The sequence below is a fragment of the Neopsephotus bourkii genome, unplaced genomic scaffold, assembly GCF_033783945.1.
Source record: "Neopsephotus bourkii isolate Nb327-2 ecotype Australia unplaced genomic scaffold, CSIRO-AGI_Nbou_v1 NB_1250, whole genome shotgun sequence".
Classification (NCBI taxonomy): domain Eukaryota; kingdom Metazoa; phylum Chordata; class Aves; order Psittaciformes; family Psittacidae; genus Neopsephotus; species Neopsephotus bourkii.
The window spans coordinates 879,865-901,201 of record NW_026901735.1 but is presented as its reverse complement, the minus strand read 5'-3'; the positions used below and the strand labels follow the sequence as shown (position 1 = coordinate 901,201).

The following is a 21,337-nucleotide window of genomic DNA, read 5'->3' as shown; positions in this document are numbered from 1 at the left end:
AAAACCCCAGATATACCTCCATTAATGATACTGCAAAACTGAGAGCATCATAGGAAAAATTACAACTTTGAAGCAATATTTTCCAAGACGCCTCTTAGAATCGCTAATAATGCTGATTTAACATAATCTAGTATTGTTTTCCCCTGTGTCCATTTTAGGTCCCGAAATAGCAGACGCCTTTTTTGAAAGGGAAACTAAGCATAAGACTATAAAAGTCAGATACCCCCTTCCTGTAAATCCAGTTAAGACACAGACTATCATTTACACTAAGGCAGAGCAACAGAATTAGACAACATCTGTGAAAAATTCAGTTTTAAGTAATTCCCTCAGTATGACAAAGAATATCTGATTGAATCTCGGTGTCTGCCACTGATTTTTTCAGCACACCCTTCAGTTACTCTCATCTGAAATCATCCTTTCAGCTAAACATTTGCATAGACTCATAGAATGGTTTGGGTTTGAAGGGGCCTTAAAGATCATCTAGTTCCAACCCCCCCTACCACGGGCAGGGACACTTTCCACTAGACCAGGTTGTTCAAAGCCTCCTCCAGCCTGGTCTTGAACACTTTCAGCTTCTCTGGGCACCCTGTTCCAGTACCTCTCCACCCTCACAGTAAAGAACTTTATATCTAATCTTAATCTCCCCTCTTTCAGTTTAAAACCATTCCCTCTTGTCTGGTCACTAAATGCCCTTGCCAACAGCCCCTCTCCAGATTTCCTGTAGGCCCCCTTTAGGCAGTGTAAGGCCACTAAAAGGTCTCCGTACAGGAGCCTTCTCTTCTCCAGGCTGAATCACCCCAGTTCTATCAGCCTGTCTTAACAGTCACAGCCTGCTTCACAGCATCCGTTCATTCCTAGAGCAGGTTCATCCTGTGCAATGGCTCAAACATACAATTATACAGATGTGTGTTCCAGCCCTAGGGAAAGCAGAGGGTATGGGGAGCTGAGGGGGACTGGCAACTTTAATACTTTTTCCCATCAATATTGCAACAGCAAATGGCATTTCTGCACTGATTTTGCAATAGGATTAGCTCCCCAATCCTGGCTGTGGTAATCGTTCTAAAACCAATTGGTTTGTTAAACAGAAGTATGCTGAATGTACTGAGGAGACAATGACTGGTGTTTAGGAGCAGGTTCGTGAAAATATATTGGCTGAGATTGTTCTTCTCATGTTTCTCCAATGTAAATTCAAAGCCTGGGTCACGTAAACCAAACTAACAGTGGTCATCTTTATTTTTAAGCCATAATATGTAGATTTGCTCTGACCAGGATATATTTTAGCTGGTAGAATATCATCTAACAATTAATGTTACAACATAAGCATCCCTGTCAAAATACACTGATACTAGGAACAATGAAAACTCAAGCATGCAAACATTTAGGCAAGAAACCTTCCTTCTAGACTACTCCTCTATTTCCTACACATAAGCTGCAACTACTTTCTTAAAAACAAAACACAAAACCAAACTACACACACAAAAAAACCCCAAAGCTTTAAATGTTTTTACTCTTTCTGTGACTCTCCCTAGAGTCACAAAAATACACGTTTTCTGCTTAACTGAGCCCAAAACTTGTTCTCCAAAAGCTGTTTTGGACAGCAGATGGATAAAGCAAAGTTTCAGGCCATATGGAACTAGAAATCAAAACTTTCTGTTCAAAATGAAATGTAGCATGAATATGTATGAAAATTGGCACCCTCAAGTAAAACGGTGCCACTGTTTCAGGACATTTAAGTATGGAGTACTGGCAACTTTGAACTGCAGTTTCTGGATATTCATCTACATTTAGAACTAAACCAAATAAAATGGTTAATGGGAGCCCTGGGTTTCAATCTCTGGGTTAGGAACTACTCATATATTTTATCCTGTAATACTGAAAGTAACATTATGTAATCTTCCACGTTCTCCTTCTTTGGGTAATGACCTGTGATTTCTTTCCTGCATAACGTAACATCCACAAAAAGTGTAGCACATGCACTTCTCACCTATAGCAAACTACAGACTAGTAGTAATTGCACTTTCCAAACGGGAAGGCACTGAAAAAGGTAAGGAAGGGGAGTAACATCCTCCTTTTCACAGGTAAGTGCACTAATTTTCAGTCCAGCTTATAGATGGTATATTAATACAATGTAATCACTTCTTTAAGAAAACAAAAAGGGTTTTGTGAGAGACTACTGCTAGAATACAGTATAGTCCAAGTCTTTTTTCAAATCAGGTTATACCATCATATTACATGACGCAAAGCCTACATAGGTTAAAAAAAAAAAAGGTAAATTAATTTGACAACCTATTTAGACCAGAGCAGTTCTGGACAAAGACTCAGAGATGGATGTAACTATAGAACATGAGAGTCAAACTGGCACCTGCTGAATTTAGACAGGTGGCTAGCTGGTGCTTTCAGGATCCAAGACGGATTACATCTGGAGACCTGCAGGACAGCACTGTTACAGAGCCTGGTAAAAAATGTCCTTCATTGGATTTAATCCTAGAATCACAAATTCACTTGAATTAGATGTTGCTAAAATGCAGCTATAGTAGTAGTCTGTAATTTTTTTCTACTTACTTAATAGAAAATTAGTAAACTTAAACCATCCTTATATACCATAATATCATCAGCTAGTTGAACGTTAAGAACAGCGAAGTGATGTACCCCTCAAAATAGGAGGCACCATTTAAAATGACTCTGTCCTGTTCTTCCTACTGACACCACCAGTTTACTCACTTGTAGCCATGATACCTGGAGGACATGCTGGTATCCCGTGATCAACTGCCCATCTGTAAGCTCCTTCACCAACTAAAAAGCTAGGAGACACAGAAGAGGGAGTTTAAACAAAACCACATAACAAATCCCCCTTTTCTTGCAATTACTTTTTTCTATTTGGTTTGGTCATCTTAATATTGTAAGCTGTCTACATTTCACAGAAATGTCAGCTATAATTACATTTGGCAACCTTATATAGTTTCATTAAGAGACTATGCAGCTCTGACAGCAAGGTTAGTACTGGATAAAAACAAGTGCTATTAAATTTGACATTAATTACCAAATAGCACCAGCTTTTAATTGCAGCTTAAAAAAAGGAAAAAGCAGTCTAAAGTCTTGTTCTCTGTAACAACTTAGTGAGATCCTGAAGACCAATAACATGGGATGAATGAGGTGAGAATGGTTAAGGTATTTCCAGTAAGTTAGCCAGTGCCACAGGAATATCAAGAAGTATTTTAAGTACAACACAAGCTAAAAATAAGCCTTATTTGGAAGGCTGAAGGCCTATCTCATGGAGTTTTATTAAGCAGCTGCAAATAGGACAAGTTACTGAATTTTTAATGTACTTGCTAAAAAATCTCCAACAATCTCAGAAGTCGTTTTTTAGTCAGTAGTGAACACTTTGCAGTAGTGAGACAGTACACACTGCCGTGACAACGAATGACAGCAAAAAGTATACATAGACATGTAGCTTCTATGGAGAGGAAAAAACAAAACTAACAAACAAGCCTCAGTTATCTAAGCTTCCCTGTAAAGAAATTCATTTGATTCCATGAAAAGGGGAATGTAATATAGAGAAATCATATACTCTCAGAAAGCTGCTGCACAACAGTACTGACAACAGCAACAGAATAAAGGAAGACTACCTCCAATCTTAACTTCATATCCCACTTTTGAAATAAAAATAACACAGCTGCCTAATGAATGGACACGAGAAGTAAAGGCTGTTACAGAAATACAGACTTATGAATATGAGGCTATAGAAGACATTTCAGATACAGAGTAGTCCCTGGGGCCACCTAGTACTACAATTTCTGAGAATGTTATTGATATAACAGATTTGATAGCATTAATGCTGTTGGAAGTTTCCTTGACAGTGCTATATTTGACACCTGCAGCTTTCAGTACATAGTATTTTGAAGTGGTACTTTCTATCTGATCCCATAGAATCACAGAATGGTTTGGGTTGGAAGGGACCCTAAAGATCATCTATTTCCAAACCCCTGCCACAGGAAGGGACACTTTCCACTAGAGCAGGTTGCTCAAAGCCCTGTGGCCTTGAACACTTCCAGGGAAGTATTCCAGGAATCTTCTCTATGACTTAACCAATACAAGAGCGGGGTCCAGTCTTCCATTACAAAACTCTCCAGAAATAAAGTTTATCTAGATGAGAATTTGAACTGTTAAATATGTATTTCTTACCATCATTAGTGCAGCTCCAGATAAATATTGTTCACGTTGCAAGACACTGTAGGATAGTTACTGGGTACTTTGCGAGAACTCAAGTGTCTCCTATTAGGTAAGCTAGTGCTAAAGAAACAACCTGTCACTTTCATTAACCTAAGAGAGAAATGCAAACCGTGGCCACACCTAATTAAGCAGTATTCTCTACTGACTAAAAGAAGAAGGGTTGGTAAAACAATTTATATTGAAGGGAAGGGTAGGTGGAGAAAGCATCAAGCTTAAGCATTAGGAGATTTATATATGGTAACTAGAATAGCACAGATAGTCAGAAATACTGTATTTTACAAGGAACATCATATTTGCCTTTTTAATACTTAAAAACACAGTCACTAGTGTTTAGGAAGACTGCAAGAAAACCACATAAGAACACCTCCAAGTGATGGGACTTTTTCTTTGCTCACACTTTAATTCATATATTCTTCTCCTTCTTATAAGATGGGCACAGATAAGGCATTTTACAGCTCTGGTCCCAAAGAACAGTTAGATTACGTGAAGCAGACATTTAATTGAGGCCCTGCAACACCACAGAGATCGTCCACCTTTTTTAAACTTTTCAGTTCATATTTCTGGAAAGGACAGCAGAATAAGTTAAAATATACAGGTCACCAAAAAAATTAAATAAATCAGGATACTACCTAGAATGCATCTCCTATACATTCAGATATAATTATTTGGTAAGAGACTGCTACAGGACATAGAGCATGACCTCAGTTCTGAAGGTAACCAAATAGGTTTAATTTAAACAAGACCAAACAGTCTTTACACCATCCCAAAAAAGGAAATTCTGTGATCACACAGCCACACACAGTTATACCAGCCAAAGATGACAGGGTGGCAAGAGGGTGAGAACCAACAGTCTGGCACTAGGCAACTGCTTTAGTTGCCATGAGAATCATCCATGTAGCCATGTAGAAAAGCTGCAGCAGGCAAGGATGAGTAGGGAATGCTAAAAGCTGACATAAAACCAAAATTACCTTTAAACAGCTCTCATTAACCTTGATTTACTGGGGGAGACGAAAAATAGGGAAAAAAGCCACTGGGCTACAGAAAGCAGTCAAAATCCTACCAAGTTTCAAAAACCATTAGGGTAATTCGAAAGAAAATTTTCCAAAAGGGTGGGGGAACCCAAAACCAACATATGAATGAGTTTGTGCTCTGCTACTCTGATAGTTGGTTTTGCATAAACAAGATAAAAAAACCTCTTTGCAATTATAGCAACTTAAGAGTACTCAACAGTTGTTACAAGATCAGAATATGTAGAAAACAAAAACATCCTCCCAGCAAGGAGCCAATGCTTGGACACCTTAAGTTCCAGGCAAGCTAGACCATACTAATGGTAAATAAAACTAAAGATCTCTAAAAATGGTCCTTTGGGGCAATTTTCTCCCAGAAGATTATTATCTTTGCTCTATTTGCTCCAAAGAGGACCATTTAATATGGGAGGTAGGGATACAGGCCACAGCAAGCTAAACAGAAGGTGAGATTCATTAAAGATGCTCAAGGCAATCCTGAATATAACAAACTCGCTTTGTAATGTTTACTACAAAATGCAGCAATTGCTCTGAAATCACTGCTACAAAGAAGAAATTGTGAATAAATACAGAACAGAGATGAAAGGTGGTCTAAGTCTTCACTCTAGGTACTTTCTCGACTATACATTGCCCTGAAAGGTACACAAAGTACATAATCTACCTACAGTACTGTAAAACTGTGAAGTAACTATAAAACCTTGTATATACAAAGCAGGGAACAAAACCCTAAGAAGGGATTCTTTCCCATATGGGTTACTACTACTAGTATTAATACTGAAAAAGGAATACAGACATGAACTTAGGTATCAGTAGTACTAAGGAGTTCTGAGAAAGGAGACATTTGTACCATCCTGCAATTCTTATGCATCTACACTTAATAGTAAATAGATGTAAATAAGCCTTTTCCCTTAGGAGGGTCACCATTTCAGTATAAAAAAAAACAGAAAATCTTCAAACATACTACTACAAAACATCTACTCCACTATTCTTGTGACCAAAGATCAATCTCAAAGATCCATTCAGTTCGTGCACTTAGAATAGTGCTTTCTTTTGTAAAATCATACAATGAACAGGATATATATCATCATCTATGATAATACTTAACATTTACAAGGTCAGTATTTTCTGTTCCTGCATACATAAGGGGAGAAAACCCTGACATTGAGCCAAATAAAATATGCAGAAAGATATAACTTGGACTTAGAAGTTTCTACAATTGCACTCACGCATTCATGGATTCTCTACTTCAACTTTATAGGTTTTAGTTTGTCAGTGGGATTCTGTGTTTTAAAGAAGATACTGATCCAGAATGACACATTCTACAGATCACTTTACAGCAAACTGCATACATCAGTTAGGACACTTGATCACCCCTTCCCAATAAGCTTACCACTTGGAACAAATTCATTCACGCTCATTAGAATTTCTTCTATTGAAAACTAGAAATGTACCACTTTGAATTTAATTTCAACTGTCACTATAAAAACGGGTGCAGAACAGCAATAAAGGGGCCAAACTATCGGCCTCCACGTCTTCGTTTATAGGCAAGAGTCTCCAGAATGCCACTTTTACTAATCTCACAGTTACTTATTTTTTTTGGTGGGTTCATGTGCCAAACATTCTGGCCAGGAAACATTAAGTTAGTTTAAATTATGCTATAGTAACAGTGTCTACCACTAGGCTTCTTTAACAAGAGAGGTCCTTAGGGTAAGCAGTATCTGGAAAATTCCCCAATACACTATTTGCCCATGAAAAACACAATGAAATTTGGCTATCTTTACAAATAAAATTCCGTTACTAAAATCCTGACACTTGGTAGGAATGCCAAAATACAGCTTCTCTCTTGTCATTGACTACATACATTCCCAGTTTGTGCGGGTATATATTTCAGTCCCAAAACAACGTGTCATGCCAAACCCTGCCAAAAAGGCAAGGCATGAAATTGTCAATATTCATCACCTACAATGAACATTAACTCTATCCTTCTGAATTTGGGATACCCCATATGTGCAGGAGCATCTATCACAGTAAGTCTATAGTGCAACCCATCATATCCTGCTAGTATAGACTGTTTCCAGGATAACTAAATTGCTCTACCAGAATGGGAGAAAGGAAATGAAAATATGCATTGGGTAACTGAAGTCCACAACATTTGCACAGCAAACTGTATGTGTTGGCTCTGAAGGCAGTTCATCTCTCGCCTCAAGAGTTCAAGCTCCCTTGTCTTTAAAAACATCTGCTAGCCAAGGCTTTGCATAGTGTTTTAAAAGATTAAGTCTTGTCCTTTGAGGGTAAGAGGATATAGTTTCTTTTCCATTCAGGTTTTGTTTTTTTTAAGTAACAGCAGCATAAAATAGGTCATGAAGTTAGAGTAAACATGCTAAAATGCTCAAGTACTCTTCCTTACAACAATCTGAGAACACTGTGACAATACAGACAAAACTAAATCACAAGTGCTTGTTCCTGTAGCTGACTTCAGTTCTAGTTCAGGAATACCAAAAAACCCACCTCATTTGATACTCTCTTTAATGTAACCCAGCTAAGCCCCACTTTCTCCTAACATCTGAAGAAATGAGCTACTAACAGTAATAGAAATTCAAGTTCTTATTCCTTCTGAATACTTCCACTTCTCTGAAAAAAGAATAAGTTCTCTTACTAACTGCAGTTACTCTTTTCTTTCTTCATTAAAGAAAAGAGTTTTAAATGCACACTCTGCTTATTGGTGGTTTGGTTTCAGGGTGGCTTTTTTCTTGATCTATGAACTTCCTTTGCAGCATGACAGAACACTGAAACAGTGCTTTTCCTCACTGTTTAAATTGGAATACTATACCATCCAGCTACAGACTATTTGGCTGATTTTACAGAACAACATAGGAAGGAGAGTAAAATTTGTGAATCTAAATATACATATTTTAAACTACATAAATCATGGTTTAATACATCTGCAAATACTGTAGTCCATTAGTTAGCAATTGGTGGCAAATCTCTGCCACAGGTATGATAACTGAGTATAGCAGTGTATTAATATGAATTGCTCCAGTTCTCTACTTGTCAATTTAAGCTGTTAATGAAAATAAGACGGTTTTAAGAGCAATCAATTCTGACACATCTCTTGGATTCTTTCCAAAATGATGCATAATATTCCATCTAAGTATGAAACCCATCTTAATAAAGGAATGCACATTTTCATTGCTGTTGTAAATGCTATTAAATCTACCTTTAAGACAACTTCCCATTTTGGCTAAGAGGAAGTTACTAAACACGGCACATTTCCATGCTATACCTACCAAATAAAGCCACAAAGACGGGCAGTAAAGCAGGAATAAGGCAGGATTCTTCTATATACTTGTAAGAATTATATTGTTTTTTTTTAAAGGTAGATGGAAGCAAAGGCAGTAGAATTTCATTTTAATCTTGATGTACTCAGTGATTTCTCAAAATGCTACAGTAACAAATGTAAGAATTCAGTATGACCTAACTGGAAATAATCACACAGACAGAAATTATCACAAAATGATGTTGCTATCTATTCACAATACTTCATTCTAACCACAGCATCAAGTGCACAAGACGTTTCAAGATCAGAGAAAAAAATCTTATCTTCTTTTTAAAGGCTGGTATGTAAAACAGCACCAGCCTTCTTGGCATAGGATACAACCTTCAAACATTACATGCAGTAAGAGACAAAAGACCAAAGTAAAGTCAAGCAGAACAAAGCAATTACCAAGGTGGAATTCTGCCAGCAGAGAGTTTTCCCTTTTGCCCTTCACACAACAATCTATTTGCAACTGAAACTGGATTCTTGATTCCTGAAAAATTAGCAAAAAATGGGAACAGAACATTAAAATATTTTTCCACACAGCATTGTAGTGTTCATTTTGGCAATGGAAGTCAACTTCCTTTAATTTCCACAGCTTTGCCAAGTCAGTAAGAGACACCTTATGTTATATTTCAATTTAAAATCAACTTCATTACTTTCTCCTTCACATATCCTATCAGTAGTGACAAGCCCTTCTTCTAATCAACACACACACACTTTCTCTTTTTTTAATGAAAGAATCATATTGAAATATTAGGAGTGACCTCTCTACCACAGAAATCTTAAATTCAATCTATAGTATGCTACAAGCCAAAGATGTTTTATAAGCATTAATTTTTCAAGATGGAAAGAGCTTTCATTTGGGTCTATCTAGCCAGAATAGGGATTATAGGATTCAGGTTCAGCTGTCTCTCACTCCCTCATTTCCTCCTTCCCCATGGTTGGAAGGATACATTTTGTAACAACCAAGCCCTGAAACACTTCATTTTACTATTTATTTAAGATTTATATCTACATGAGGAAGTTATTACCAAGGTTTAGAACTATTCTAGGATAAGGCACAAAGCTTGAATTCTTGTCACAAATGCTATTAAATAGGAGCAATTAAGGCTGTTCTACATACTTGAGAAAAACCTCAACAACCCCTATTTGGGATGTATTACCTGTATTTGTTTTGTACTGAAAGCTAGACCTGGACACGGAAAAACCTCCAAAACAACCTAGGCAGAGAACCACCTTAGTTCTCGGATTAAATCCCATATTCAAATGTATCTAACCTTGTAACAGTAAAACACAAAATAAACCCAAATGTAACTGATCGTGTGAAAAGAATTACAATGAAAAAATATCTACAGTTCCCAGAAATGTTATGTCCCAAGCAAACAGCTTGACAGGTGAGCAGCTGTGCCCATTCTCACCAATACATGAGAGGCTTCAGTCTGGAGGCTGGTTCCCTGCATGGCCTTCTGACACTATAAAGGAAACTTTGGCCCCGCAGCATCCTAATCTGACCAACCAAACTGAGGGATCAAAATACCAAGCGACCTTATGATTGAATTACATACCACCAAGTTCTTCACGGAAATAGAGAACAAAAACTAATATAAACTCTAATTTTAATATGTTTTAAGACAGTTTCATTTTATTATAAAGTTATCATTCTACAAATCCATCTGAGCAAACTCTTCTCCATTGTGAATACTGTCTAGTATTGTACAATTGTTCTGCATCAAAGGATTATCAGTGAACTAGTAAGACAATATTTTACACAAAGCAAATGAACACAAAACTGTTTCAGAGAGCAGGAATGCTTCCCCCTTTTTTAAAGGGGCAGGTTTTATTTAAACAGGGCAGTATTTACAATGTGCTCCTCCCAAAAAGAAAAAAGTAACAAAAAATAACAAAATTGATCTTTGCAACTTAAACCAGTAGTTAGCTTTATAGTATGTAGTCAACATACCACTCAGTGCTCCAACTGCTCCAAAATTCAATGACTTCCCATCCATTATGCTGGCATCACATTCTATGTCACCCAGAAGGTTTAGGTTAGACCCCAATCCTGCATTTGTAAAAGGAGAATCCTAAAAATAAGAACAAAACACTGTAAGGCCACATCCATAACAGACTCTATCAAAACCTTGCTGTAACTGGTAAAATGACAGTGATCTTGATGCAGTGCACTTCCTTATTCTAGTAGTTTAATCTTCCACGACAAAAACAGCAGTGTGAACAGGGTATCGCAAATTATGATAATGGAGACCTTACACCCTCTACAAGGTGTGATGTATCTCAAGTGCAACGATGTGCTAATACAAAAGAAACAATCACTCAACAATTTAAGATCACCATTTATATGCAAGCAGAAGCCTGACAACACAAGTGAAAATCTCTTCTTCCATCCCTCAACATACACACTTCCTTTGGCCCCTAACCTAACGAGTAACATTTAAATAGTATCTAATAACCACAGTACAGAACACAGCCTACCATTGAAACTCACTGAAACTGTGACATAGCCCCCAAACAGAACTGTACCTTTCCTTAACATTTTAAGCCTATGACTGCAGCTGGCATGCAGAAATCAAGACATTCAAGAAATCAAAACAATTCACTTTGTAAGATCTCTGTGATCACTAGCATAAGTACAGCCATTACTGTGGTCTAGAAGCTTCTTGAATAAAAAACAAAATGTATTCCATAGCAAATATGGAACAACATCTAATGGACTAGTTATAAACCTAACTCCTCTTGCATTAGCACCTTCTGCAAAATCAAGGTTCTCAAACAAGAAGCTTTGCATACTAGAATTAAAACCACTCATTTCTGCCCTTCCCATTTCATCAGAGCATCCCCATGATTTTAAATCCACAGAATGTCTAAGCTGCACTGATTAAGGTGTCTCACTGCCAGCTCAATATAATCCCCTTCCTAGGTGAAAGAACAATACAAATAAGAAATGAAAGGTAACAGCCCAGACCAGGCAAAAATTAACATTTCAGAGATGCTGCTTTCAGAGTTTTGTATCTGTTTTTATTACATAAAATAAGCTATGATGTTACTGAATCAACTGCTTATTTCCCAATTTATTGATGCAACTGTAACAACTTGATGCAACAAAGAAAAATGATTGTCTAGACCACATGTGAATATGTCAATGAAATTAGATGGCCATGCTTTTACAGTATATGTAATAAAAGCTGAATCAGGAAACAAGTTACTGGAAACAGCTCAAAGTTCTGTCTTAAATGTTAAGTGAACTGGTTCTTTTTTGTACATATTACTGTGTAATGAATACAAGGAAACAAAAGAAAGAGCATACAAATGAAAGAAAAATTTGATGTACGTCAGTTAGCTTCTGTTAACTTTCAAATTAACATAAATTCAAAACCTGTTTTGCAAGATGTTGATTTTAATTTACAAAGATATTTGAAGTGTTCTTGGTGTTTTGAGTCATCAAAACACTATCTTCTTGGAGAATCATGAATATATAACACATGATTAATACATAATCATGAAACAGTCTGTAAACTCTCCATGTTCATTTTGTACTACTCATCCTTATTATCTGCTTTTTCCTTCTGCATCCAAGAAATAACACAAGATTTTATCCCAATTTATCGATCCTATTTTACCCCACACGACAACAGATCATCAAACTCACTGTGTATATTCACCGTGATGTTCATTTTGATAGCTATGCCTCACAGCAAATACGTAAATTTGAAAAGATTTTAGGATAATGAAATATTTGCAGTTTAGTACACAGGGAATAACTTTCAGGGATTGGGGTAGGATATGATTAAAAAAGGCTACCAAGATGACGGCCTTGAAAAGGTAGAACACTGCAGAGCAGCTGCTGGCTGAACTGACTTCATTGCTCCCCAGGCTCTATGAGTATGAAGAAAAGTAATCAGTGATGTTTACAACAAAAGGAGCAGGGAAGTGAAGAAAGGAATCTGTATGCGAACAGTGAAAGGTACTTGGAGGGTGAAGGAAAAACAGGCACGTGTTAGGATGAACAACACTTACTCCTGGTGCTGTCCAAGTTCGTTGCCCATGGGTAATCAAGAGAGCACAGACCTGCAAGCCTGGAGACAGGTTTCTAATGTTCTGTTCCAAAAACATTCACTCAGTACATTATACGCAAAAGCATTAGCAAAGAGGAAGAATTTTATGCTGTACAGATTTGTCACTGCCACAAAGCAAACACAGCTGTTACCTTAAGAGCAGATGCCATGGCCAAATAAACGGAGTGAGAAGGACCCATCAGAACAGAAGTCCTAGTAACACTGCCCAGAGCCCTTCTGCAGCCAAGACACAAAGCTCTCTATCCTCTCATAATAATCAAAAGAGGGAAAGAGAGTAGGGAAAAAATAAGAGTGTCACTGGTTCAGTTTATTTCTGAAAATCTAGATATGTTCAACGCTTCGGCATAGCACCTTCACTGCCACAATATTAAGGATGGACCAAGGGACAACTTATTCAGATGATCTCAAGACAAAGAGAATGCCTATGGAATTTTATCAAAATACCACACAATGTTGCATAAATAAGAACTCACATCAACAAATCTGTAGATGCCTCTTTGGTGGCTTAACTCATTCATTTTAGGACTCGGAAGGAATCTGACCAGTACAATCAGTCACAACACGAGCAACTTCTCCAGTAAAAGAAATAAAGACCCAATTTCAAGCACCTGTTCAAAATTTCTGTGGAGCTTTACAACCAGACTGCAACTACAAAGATGGTCTCAGAATTGCCAAGAAGATGGTCTACTCTATCTTCACAGATCTGAAAGGTGATCTGGTAACAGCTTTAGATACTGCAAACACATTGAAATTTCAATACCTACCCGAGTGTCTCTGAGATGAGATACAACGCCTTTGAAATCAGACAGGGGAAAACCACTACAAAACAAGGAAACAGAACTTCACACCTTCTTCTATGAACAGCCAAAGACATGAAATACACCACACAAATACATCCCTTTTTGAAAATATGAATCTCTGTAAAGCCTGACCAAAAGATTTCAAGATTCTGATATACAAACGGAGGAATACAGCTTATGACAATGAAAGTGTATTTTGACATGAAAATTCAAAACCTCCAAGGAATGCAGAAGTATTATTAAAACAGAAGTGTGCCTGTTTTCAATGGGGGAAGAAAACAGAGTTAACTGAAGCAGTCCCTTCATAGACTCAGACAGAAAAATGCAGTACTGCAAGAACTATATGACTACCATGGGATGGGGAAGAATCCAACCAAAGCATGTATCCAATAAGAGGGAAGAAGGGAAAGGAAGAAAAAGATTTATTCTATCATTCTCGACTTCAGCAAAGCGTTTGACACGGTCTCCCACAGCATCCTTGCGGCTAAATTGAGGAAGTGTGGTCTGGATGATCGGGTAGTGAGTTGGACTGTGAACTGGCTGAAGGAGAGAAGCCAGAGAGTTGTAGTCTATGGGGCAGAGTTTAGTTGGAGGCCTGTATCTAGTGGAGTGCCTCAAGGGTCGGTACTGGGACCAGTATTATTTAATATATTCATCAACGATTTAGATGAGGGAATTGAGTGTACTATCAGCAAGCTTGCTGATGACACTAAGCTGGGAGGGGTGGCTGACACGCCAGAAGGCTGTGCTGCCATCCAGAGGGACCTGGACAGGCTGGAGAGCTGGGCGGGGAATAACTTGATGAAATATAACAAGGGAAAGTGTAGAGTCCTGCATCTGGGCAGGAACAACCCCAGGTTCCAGTATAGGCTGGGGAACGACCTGTTAGAGAGCAGTGTAGGGGAGAGGGACCTGGGGGTCCTGGTGGACGACAGGGTGACCATGAGCCGACACTGTGCCCTTGTGGCCAAGAAGGCCAATGGCATCCTGGGTTGTATTAGAAGGGGGGTGGTTAGTAGGTCGAGAGAGGTCCTCCTTCCCCTCTACTCTGCCCTGGTGAGACCTCATCTGGAATATTGTGTCCAGTTCTGGGCCCCTCAGTTTAAGAAGGACAGGGACCTGCTGGAGAGAGTCCAGCGCAGGGCAACTAAGATGATTAAGGGAGTGGAGCATCTCCCTTATGAGGAAAGACTGAGGGAGCTGGGTCTCTATAGTTTGGAGAAGAGGAGATTGAGGGGTGACCTTATTAGTGTATATAAATTTATAAAGGGGGAGTGTCACGAGGATGGAGCCAGGCTCTTCTCAGTGGCAAACAATGAAAGGACAAGGGGTAATGGGTACAAATTGGAGCACAAGAGGTTCCACTTAAACCTGAGAAGAAACTTCTTCTCAGTGAGGGTGACGGAACACTGGAACAGGCTGCCCAGGGAGGTTGTGGAATCTCCTTCTTTGGAGACATTCAAAACCCGCCTGGACACGTTCCTGTGTAACCTTATCTAGGTGTTCCTGCTCCGGCAGGGGGATTGGACTAGATGATCTTTTGAGGTCCCTTCCAATCTCTAACCTACTGTGATACTGTGATACTGTGATTCTATTATAATAAAAAAGGTATCTTCAGGAATATACTTTTATGTGTTTCTGAAGACATAAGGAACCCAAGCAGAAATCGGCCTTGGTATTACTAAGGAGACTGAAAACAAAGGCAAGAAAGCAAACCAAGCATGAGCTTTGCATGTTAACAGCAAGCCCTATTGCTAAAAAAAAAGAGGGAAAAGACAAATGGCTATTCAAAGCATTTTAACAAAACATAAGCTTTTAATTAGGTGAAAAATTCCAGACTACCTGGCAACTACTCCACCACTGAAGTATCTCTAACTTACAATTCAAACCTGCAGCAAAGGAGATAACACAAAGCTTTAAGATGTGAAACAAGTTTCATTTTTCCAAATCACCCATCTTGTAAAAAATTCTCAAGCTACCGAGGGTATAATTTTTATTTTTAGAATCCTTTTTACTTCCAGATGTATTTATAAATCTTCCAGCAGCAAACACAGCCATGCTGAAGTTTCTAGCTGTGGTCAAAGTTGGAATGCTTGAAGAAGTTACTCAACACTATTACACTAATACTCCTGAATTACATCTAGGCAAATAGTTAACAGAGCTCTACTTTCAACATGCACTAAAGAACATTCCATCCATCTTTGATACAGTTTTGGCCTTGGTTTATTTGCAACTTTAGAAGGGGTTCAAAGTCTACAGGAACTTCTTATTACATGTTCTAATTTTAAAGTTTATTTTTTGAGGAAATTTAGTGACAAGAAGTAATAATCTGTAAGGATGTCATGTCCCTTTCAATGACACCAGCTAAAATGTTTTCAAAGAACAATTTAGTCGTAGATTACTGTTGGCCATTCTGCTGCAAAACACTATCGTATTGTTTTTAACCAGAATTAACAACTTCCAGGTCATTACCCATTAAAAGTTCATCTATGGTGACTGCCTTAATACAACAAGGCCGCTGGCATTGTGCTTTCATCTTGGAAGACAAGTCCTTGGGTCTGACATTGTAAACTCAAAAATCTTAATTATTATAAATTTAATAAATAAACAGAAATAAAGAAAAATAAATAGTAAAGTTATTTCAGTGGAAAATTTTGCTAACAGCCACACAAACCCACTCCTTGAGTAAATCCACAGGTTCAAAATACCCTTTGCACTGATCCACAAGAAAAAAAAAAACACAAAAAAAGGTATCCACAAACAAAAAGGTAAATTGAGCAATTTCAGTAGCAAGGAAATCAAAACCCAAACTGTGACTTCCACCTCCCCATCAATCATATTAATTTTCCATTTAAAGAATGTTCATAAAGAACATTCTACTGAAGCCAGATTAAAGAAAGAAGTATTAATAAAATTAGACTAAATTTAGAAGTTTGCAGTCTTCATCATTCTTTACAACCAACTTGGGTTCTTCCCTCCACTACCTGAACAGCAGACTTCCTAAAGTGCTCAACAGTTGAAGAAGAGCTTGAAGTTGTACACCATCCTCACAGCCAGCCATAAATGCAACCAGCATGCAGTTTTGTTGAAAACTGCAAGTCCTAAGGAAGATGCATACAGGGGGACCTTTTCCCCCTGCAAAAAAATGTCCAAATCCCTTTGTTTCAAGAAAAACTCAGACTTCATATGGTGCCTGATAACAAGAGTGCAAAAAGAAATGTTACTGCAATGCTGTCTTTGTAAATGATGAGTCTTATGAAGCACCTTGTCCAGAAACAATCTATTAACAAAAGCTGAAAGAGGTAACATGTTCATTTGTTTCTCTGCAATGACAAGAGTTCACAAACTGAAAACATAACTGCCTTTAATCAACTTGTCAAATACAGCTGATGCTTATGAAGACCAGCACAGTTATTTTAACAGTATTCTGGGTCAGCTGCTCTTGTTACTTCATAGAAGGAATCTACCTTTTCTCTAGTAATTATTATTTTAATCACAGAAGACGAGATTAACATAAGCCAACAAAGAAAGGCCAGTCTTTCTCCATTTAGAGCCTGCACAAATAAAACAAAAAAACAGACAGCATACCACAAGCAAACTGTCAGCTTGCTCATAAAAGATCAAGAGCAAGTCTTGCGCCTCAACAAGTCTTTGAAGTGATGCCTCTTGGATTAGCTGAAATACCGTGTAATGGGAGTTGTGTAATTGAGTGGAACTGAGGAATAAAATTAATCTTTTGTGACACTTCCATGAAAAAATACTTGTGCTGTGCAAAGGCTACAGATTTTTGGAATAGAGCATTGAAAGTACTACAGAACTGTAAAGGTAATTAAATATTTGAGATAAACTCACTGCAATGTGTCCTACAGCAACCAAAATATCAAGTAATTACATACAGTGCTCCACAATGGAATTTGTTATCACATGTTATACAACTTTTTGTTGTTCTGTATCTTAATCTGTATTAGTGACATGTGCAGACATCGTTTTCATAGATTTTCACTATATATTTGCCAACTCAAAACACTGAAGTACTTTGAAAAAACAAAGGCAGGGGTTTTCCTGCATAAACAGAAGCGAGTGTCAGCTCATTATTGAGACAGACATCATACAAACTCACAGTTTTACCATTTAAATGTTGTAATTAATGAGAAAAACTATTCTGTTTGCTTTGTTGACTTGCCACGTACAGTTTCTGTTTTCCATAGAGCAACAGGAAAAACAGCAGAATTAAAACAGAAGATGCAGCTCCAGAAACACCTGGAGGTGGTGTTCAGAATGAGATATGAGTAGATACAAACCTTTCAACATCTTGAAATCTGAATTCAGATTTTGGAATTTCTCATACCAGATCCAAAAACCTGCCACTGCAATCCACACCATTTTCCATTTTAAGTGTATCTTTGATTTTTCTCAATGTAACTGCATAGCTATGTACCTTAATTTAAAAGAAGCCCAAATCCCAAACCAAAAGTTCTTTATCCCAGTAACAGAGAACAACTTATAATTAAGAGGTTATATAAAACACTTAATGGATAAACAAAAGCCAGTAATTACATTAATCGCAGCAGTACAACCTAAATAAATTGATATTTAATCTGAAAAAACAGGGAAAAGTGGGAAAAAAGTAGGTTTTGTGCAACAATACACATAAAAATACTACCTAAGTTAATTATTAAACCAAAAAGTGTAATGATGGTACACATAATCACAGTAGCAGCACAACAGACAAGGAGAAAAAAAGGTTTCTGACTAGAGTAATTTCATAAATTGAAATAAATTTCATAAATTGAGGCACTGGAATGGGTTGTCGAGGGAGGTTGTGAATGCTCCATCCTTGGCAGTATTCAAGGCCAGGTTGGATGAGCCTTGGGTGGCATGGTTTAGTGTGAGGTGTCCCTGCCCATGGCAAGGGGGTTGGAACTAGGTGATCTTAAGGTCCTTTCCAACCCTAACTATTCTATGAAAAAAGGTTTTAATTTCATCTTAAAGACATAACTTCTTACACAGAAGCCACTTAAGAGAATTTACATCTACTAAACTTAAAGTCTCTTGGGGACAACAGAAACAGATAAAATATTAACCCAGATGCAGCTCCAAAGAGATATGTAACTGTTAAGTTCAGCTTCTTAAAACATGTTATCTTCTGTGTAGCTCAGTAAAAAAAATCCCAACACAAAGCAGATCTTTTTTTTTTTTGCCCAACTGAGGACGGAACTGACACACAAAACAATCTTGTGAAGTAGCAGCAGACTCAGATAGCTTATGGAAGTGCATTATAAATAATTCCATTACAGAGAGATTGTTTGTTTTCACCTAGCTGTATTCTGATGTTTCAGATAACACATGAAAGCATATTTGAACAGCTCAGTGGAGACCAAAACTACTGTTTAAATCCAAGAAGCTCACCAAGTTAAAAGTATGACTGAAGTCTTGGCCCCTAGTCAGCATGTCTAACACACATTAAAGTACATACTGCCTGCCTTATGCTGACCCTATCAAATATGTTAATTCACACTTTCCCAACATATGTGTAAGCAAATCCACTGCTAATCCTCTTAGAATACAACCATAAATTCCAAACCCAGCACAACACTTACATTGCCTTCTATCTTTCCTAATAAAGTTGGAGAGGAAGAAGCAATTACTCCTTATAGAAGAAGAGGAATACCTGTTTCACTCGTTAGTGTCATGAGAGATTAGTGGACCTGGGACGACAACCAAACTGCCTCATTTATACTTCAAAAATTCTTGTAGTTTTACTCTCTTCTACATTATTTCATAAGGACCCTTTACTAAAGTTAGATGCTATAAAAACTGCACCACTCCAAAAAGAGGTTTCCGGAAAGCTCATAAACAGCTGCCAATCTCTTTGTGATTATCAAGACTTTATCCTAATTAACAAGTACCATTTTGAAATAAAAGCAGTACTTACCCTTTTACACGTATTTTATCATAAAAATCAGAAAAAAAAACCCCAAAACATTATATTACACAGAAGTCACGTTTCTCTGACCAGCCTGCTTCTAGTCCCTAATCCTATCAGAGACCACACAGACAGAAAGTAAAAATGGAAGGAAAAATGCCTTTGGAATTGTACTAATTTAAGCTCATAGCAAAAGTAAATGAGAAGTTAAAACTCCTACTTGATTTTCAGAGAGTCCTTTAACTGGATAGAGAGACTAGCAGCATTACATTTCTACAATAACTTTTGTAGAATTATCCTGAAGAAGTGAAAAAGTTGTGAATAAGACAATCCAAGAAAGTATCCTCAGAAACAGTTATCTCACTCTAAATACTACATGAGTGTTAACAGAACTGCTAAAGACTAACTACATCTAAATTCCTTGCATCATAATTCCAAGATATGACAACATATCTCAGAGTGAGATATGAATGCAAACAAAAAGAATAAGGATTTTTAATTTCTAGTCAACATATATGACCAGTAACATGATTTTCTTTCCTATCTAAGAAGCAGAGCCAGTACAGTCTGTCTGAGCTCAGTAATTCAGAAATAATGTTCCCCACAAAGCGTTCAGTAAGTCCTTAATAACTATTTATTCTTGAAGGTTAAAGACAATCTGACAAGGCATCCCTAAGATGACAGCCAAATGGCACCAACTAGACAACTTCTATTCAGTTTGCATTTTTTAAAGTCTTTAAATACATTTACTCCAAAATACAGTGGAAAAACAAAAGATAAAATTAGCACAAAACAGGAAACCTCGGTAGACCTCCCACTTGAATTAATACCTTCCTACAGAAAAATCTTGCAACTGAAGAGACATATTTACACCTAGTCAGAAATTCATACCTCTAATTCTATAAGTGCTGCAGTCACTGCATCTGTTGCAAGAGCACCAGCCTGTAGCTTCTCAATTGCCTGTAAAAACAGAAGTATTAGTTCATGATTAGGAAATTCTAATATTATGTGACTAAGCCCTACATTTTCTTAGCCCTGTACAAAACAAAATCTTCACCAATTAGTTTGAAATGTAAGATCTTCAAATTATATACACACACAAAAATGAACTTTTAGAGCCTAATACTATTTTTTAGATCAATATTGGACAAGACTTTACATTAAAGCTCTCTCAGGGAACCCCAGGAAACAACTATGTCTGCAGCTTCAGTTGCAGGACAAAATGCAACTGTTCGCTCTTCAAACAAGTTATTTATGTTGGATACCAAGCTTAAGGAACCAAACTGAATCTCAAATTAGACTTAAATACAACAGCAAACAACTTTTTTTTCACAGATAATTAGCTGGAAAATTGATATTACCAGGGCTAATGCATAATTTTAATGAAGATAGTGTTAAATTTGGATGATTTTTGAGGCTTTTCATTACAAAATTAGATAGGTATTAGGATTGAGCAACAGAACTGCAAGATGAAGTGATAATTATCAGAGGCCAACTCCGAGACTCTTCTAAAAAGCCTGCCAAACTCCCTAGCTCCTTCTCCCTGGAGAAAGCAAAAGGCAACAGAAATTTTGGAGGCAGGTCTTCCAGCTTCTCGTTCAAGACACAGCAGACAGGACTTGCCAGTTCCAAAGCTAAGTTCTTAGGGGAGATACAAAACATTAATTTTGATGGAAATTCAAGTCCTGCCATTACTCCCTTTCCAATGTTTAGATTTTTTTGGTTTGTTTTTCCTGTTTCTACCTCCCCTCCTATTAAGAAGTTAAGAGCTATCAAGAAGAAATGAATTATAGGAATCTTTGCATCCACAGAGCAATCTGGATGTTAGAGATTAAGCACATTCAAAAAAGAGTGGACATCAATAAAAGAAATCCAGACACCATATTTAGCTCCATAAATCCTACAGCCTCAGGAACAGTGCAGGAAGCTGTAGGAACATTCCATGCAGG

The 21,337-nt window shown here is 37.5% G+C and overlaps 1 protein-coding gene across 1 annotated transcript in view; it reads right to left on the bottom strand.

The window, feature by feature from the left end:
* The window catches only part of TASP1 (taspase 1), an 86,876-nt gene that overhangs the window by 60,489 nt on the left and 5,050 nt on the right, over window positions 1-21,337 (bottom strand). Inside the window, 4 exon segments of the mRNA XM_061364759.1 lie at window positions 2,722-2,801; window positions 8,980-9,064; window positions 10,535-10,655; window positions 20,280-20,348. Coding sequence (XP_061220743.1) covers window positions 2,722-2,801; window positions 8,980-9,064; window positions 10,535-10,655; window positions 20,280-20,348 — 355 coding nt within the window.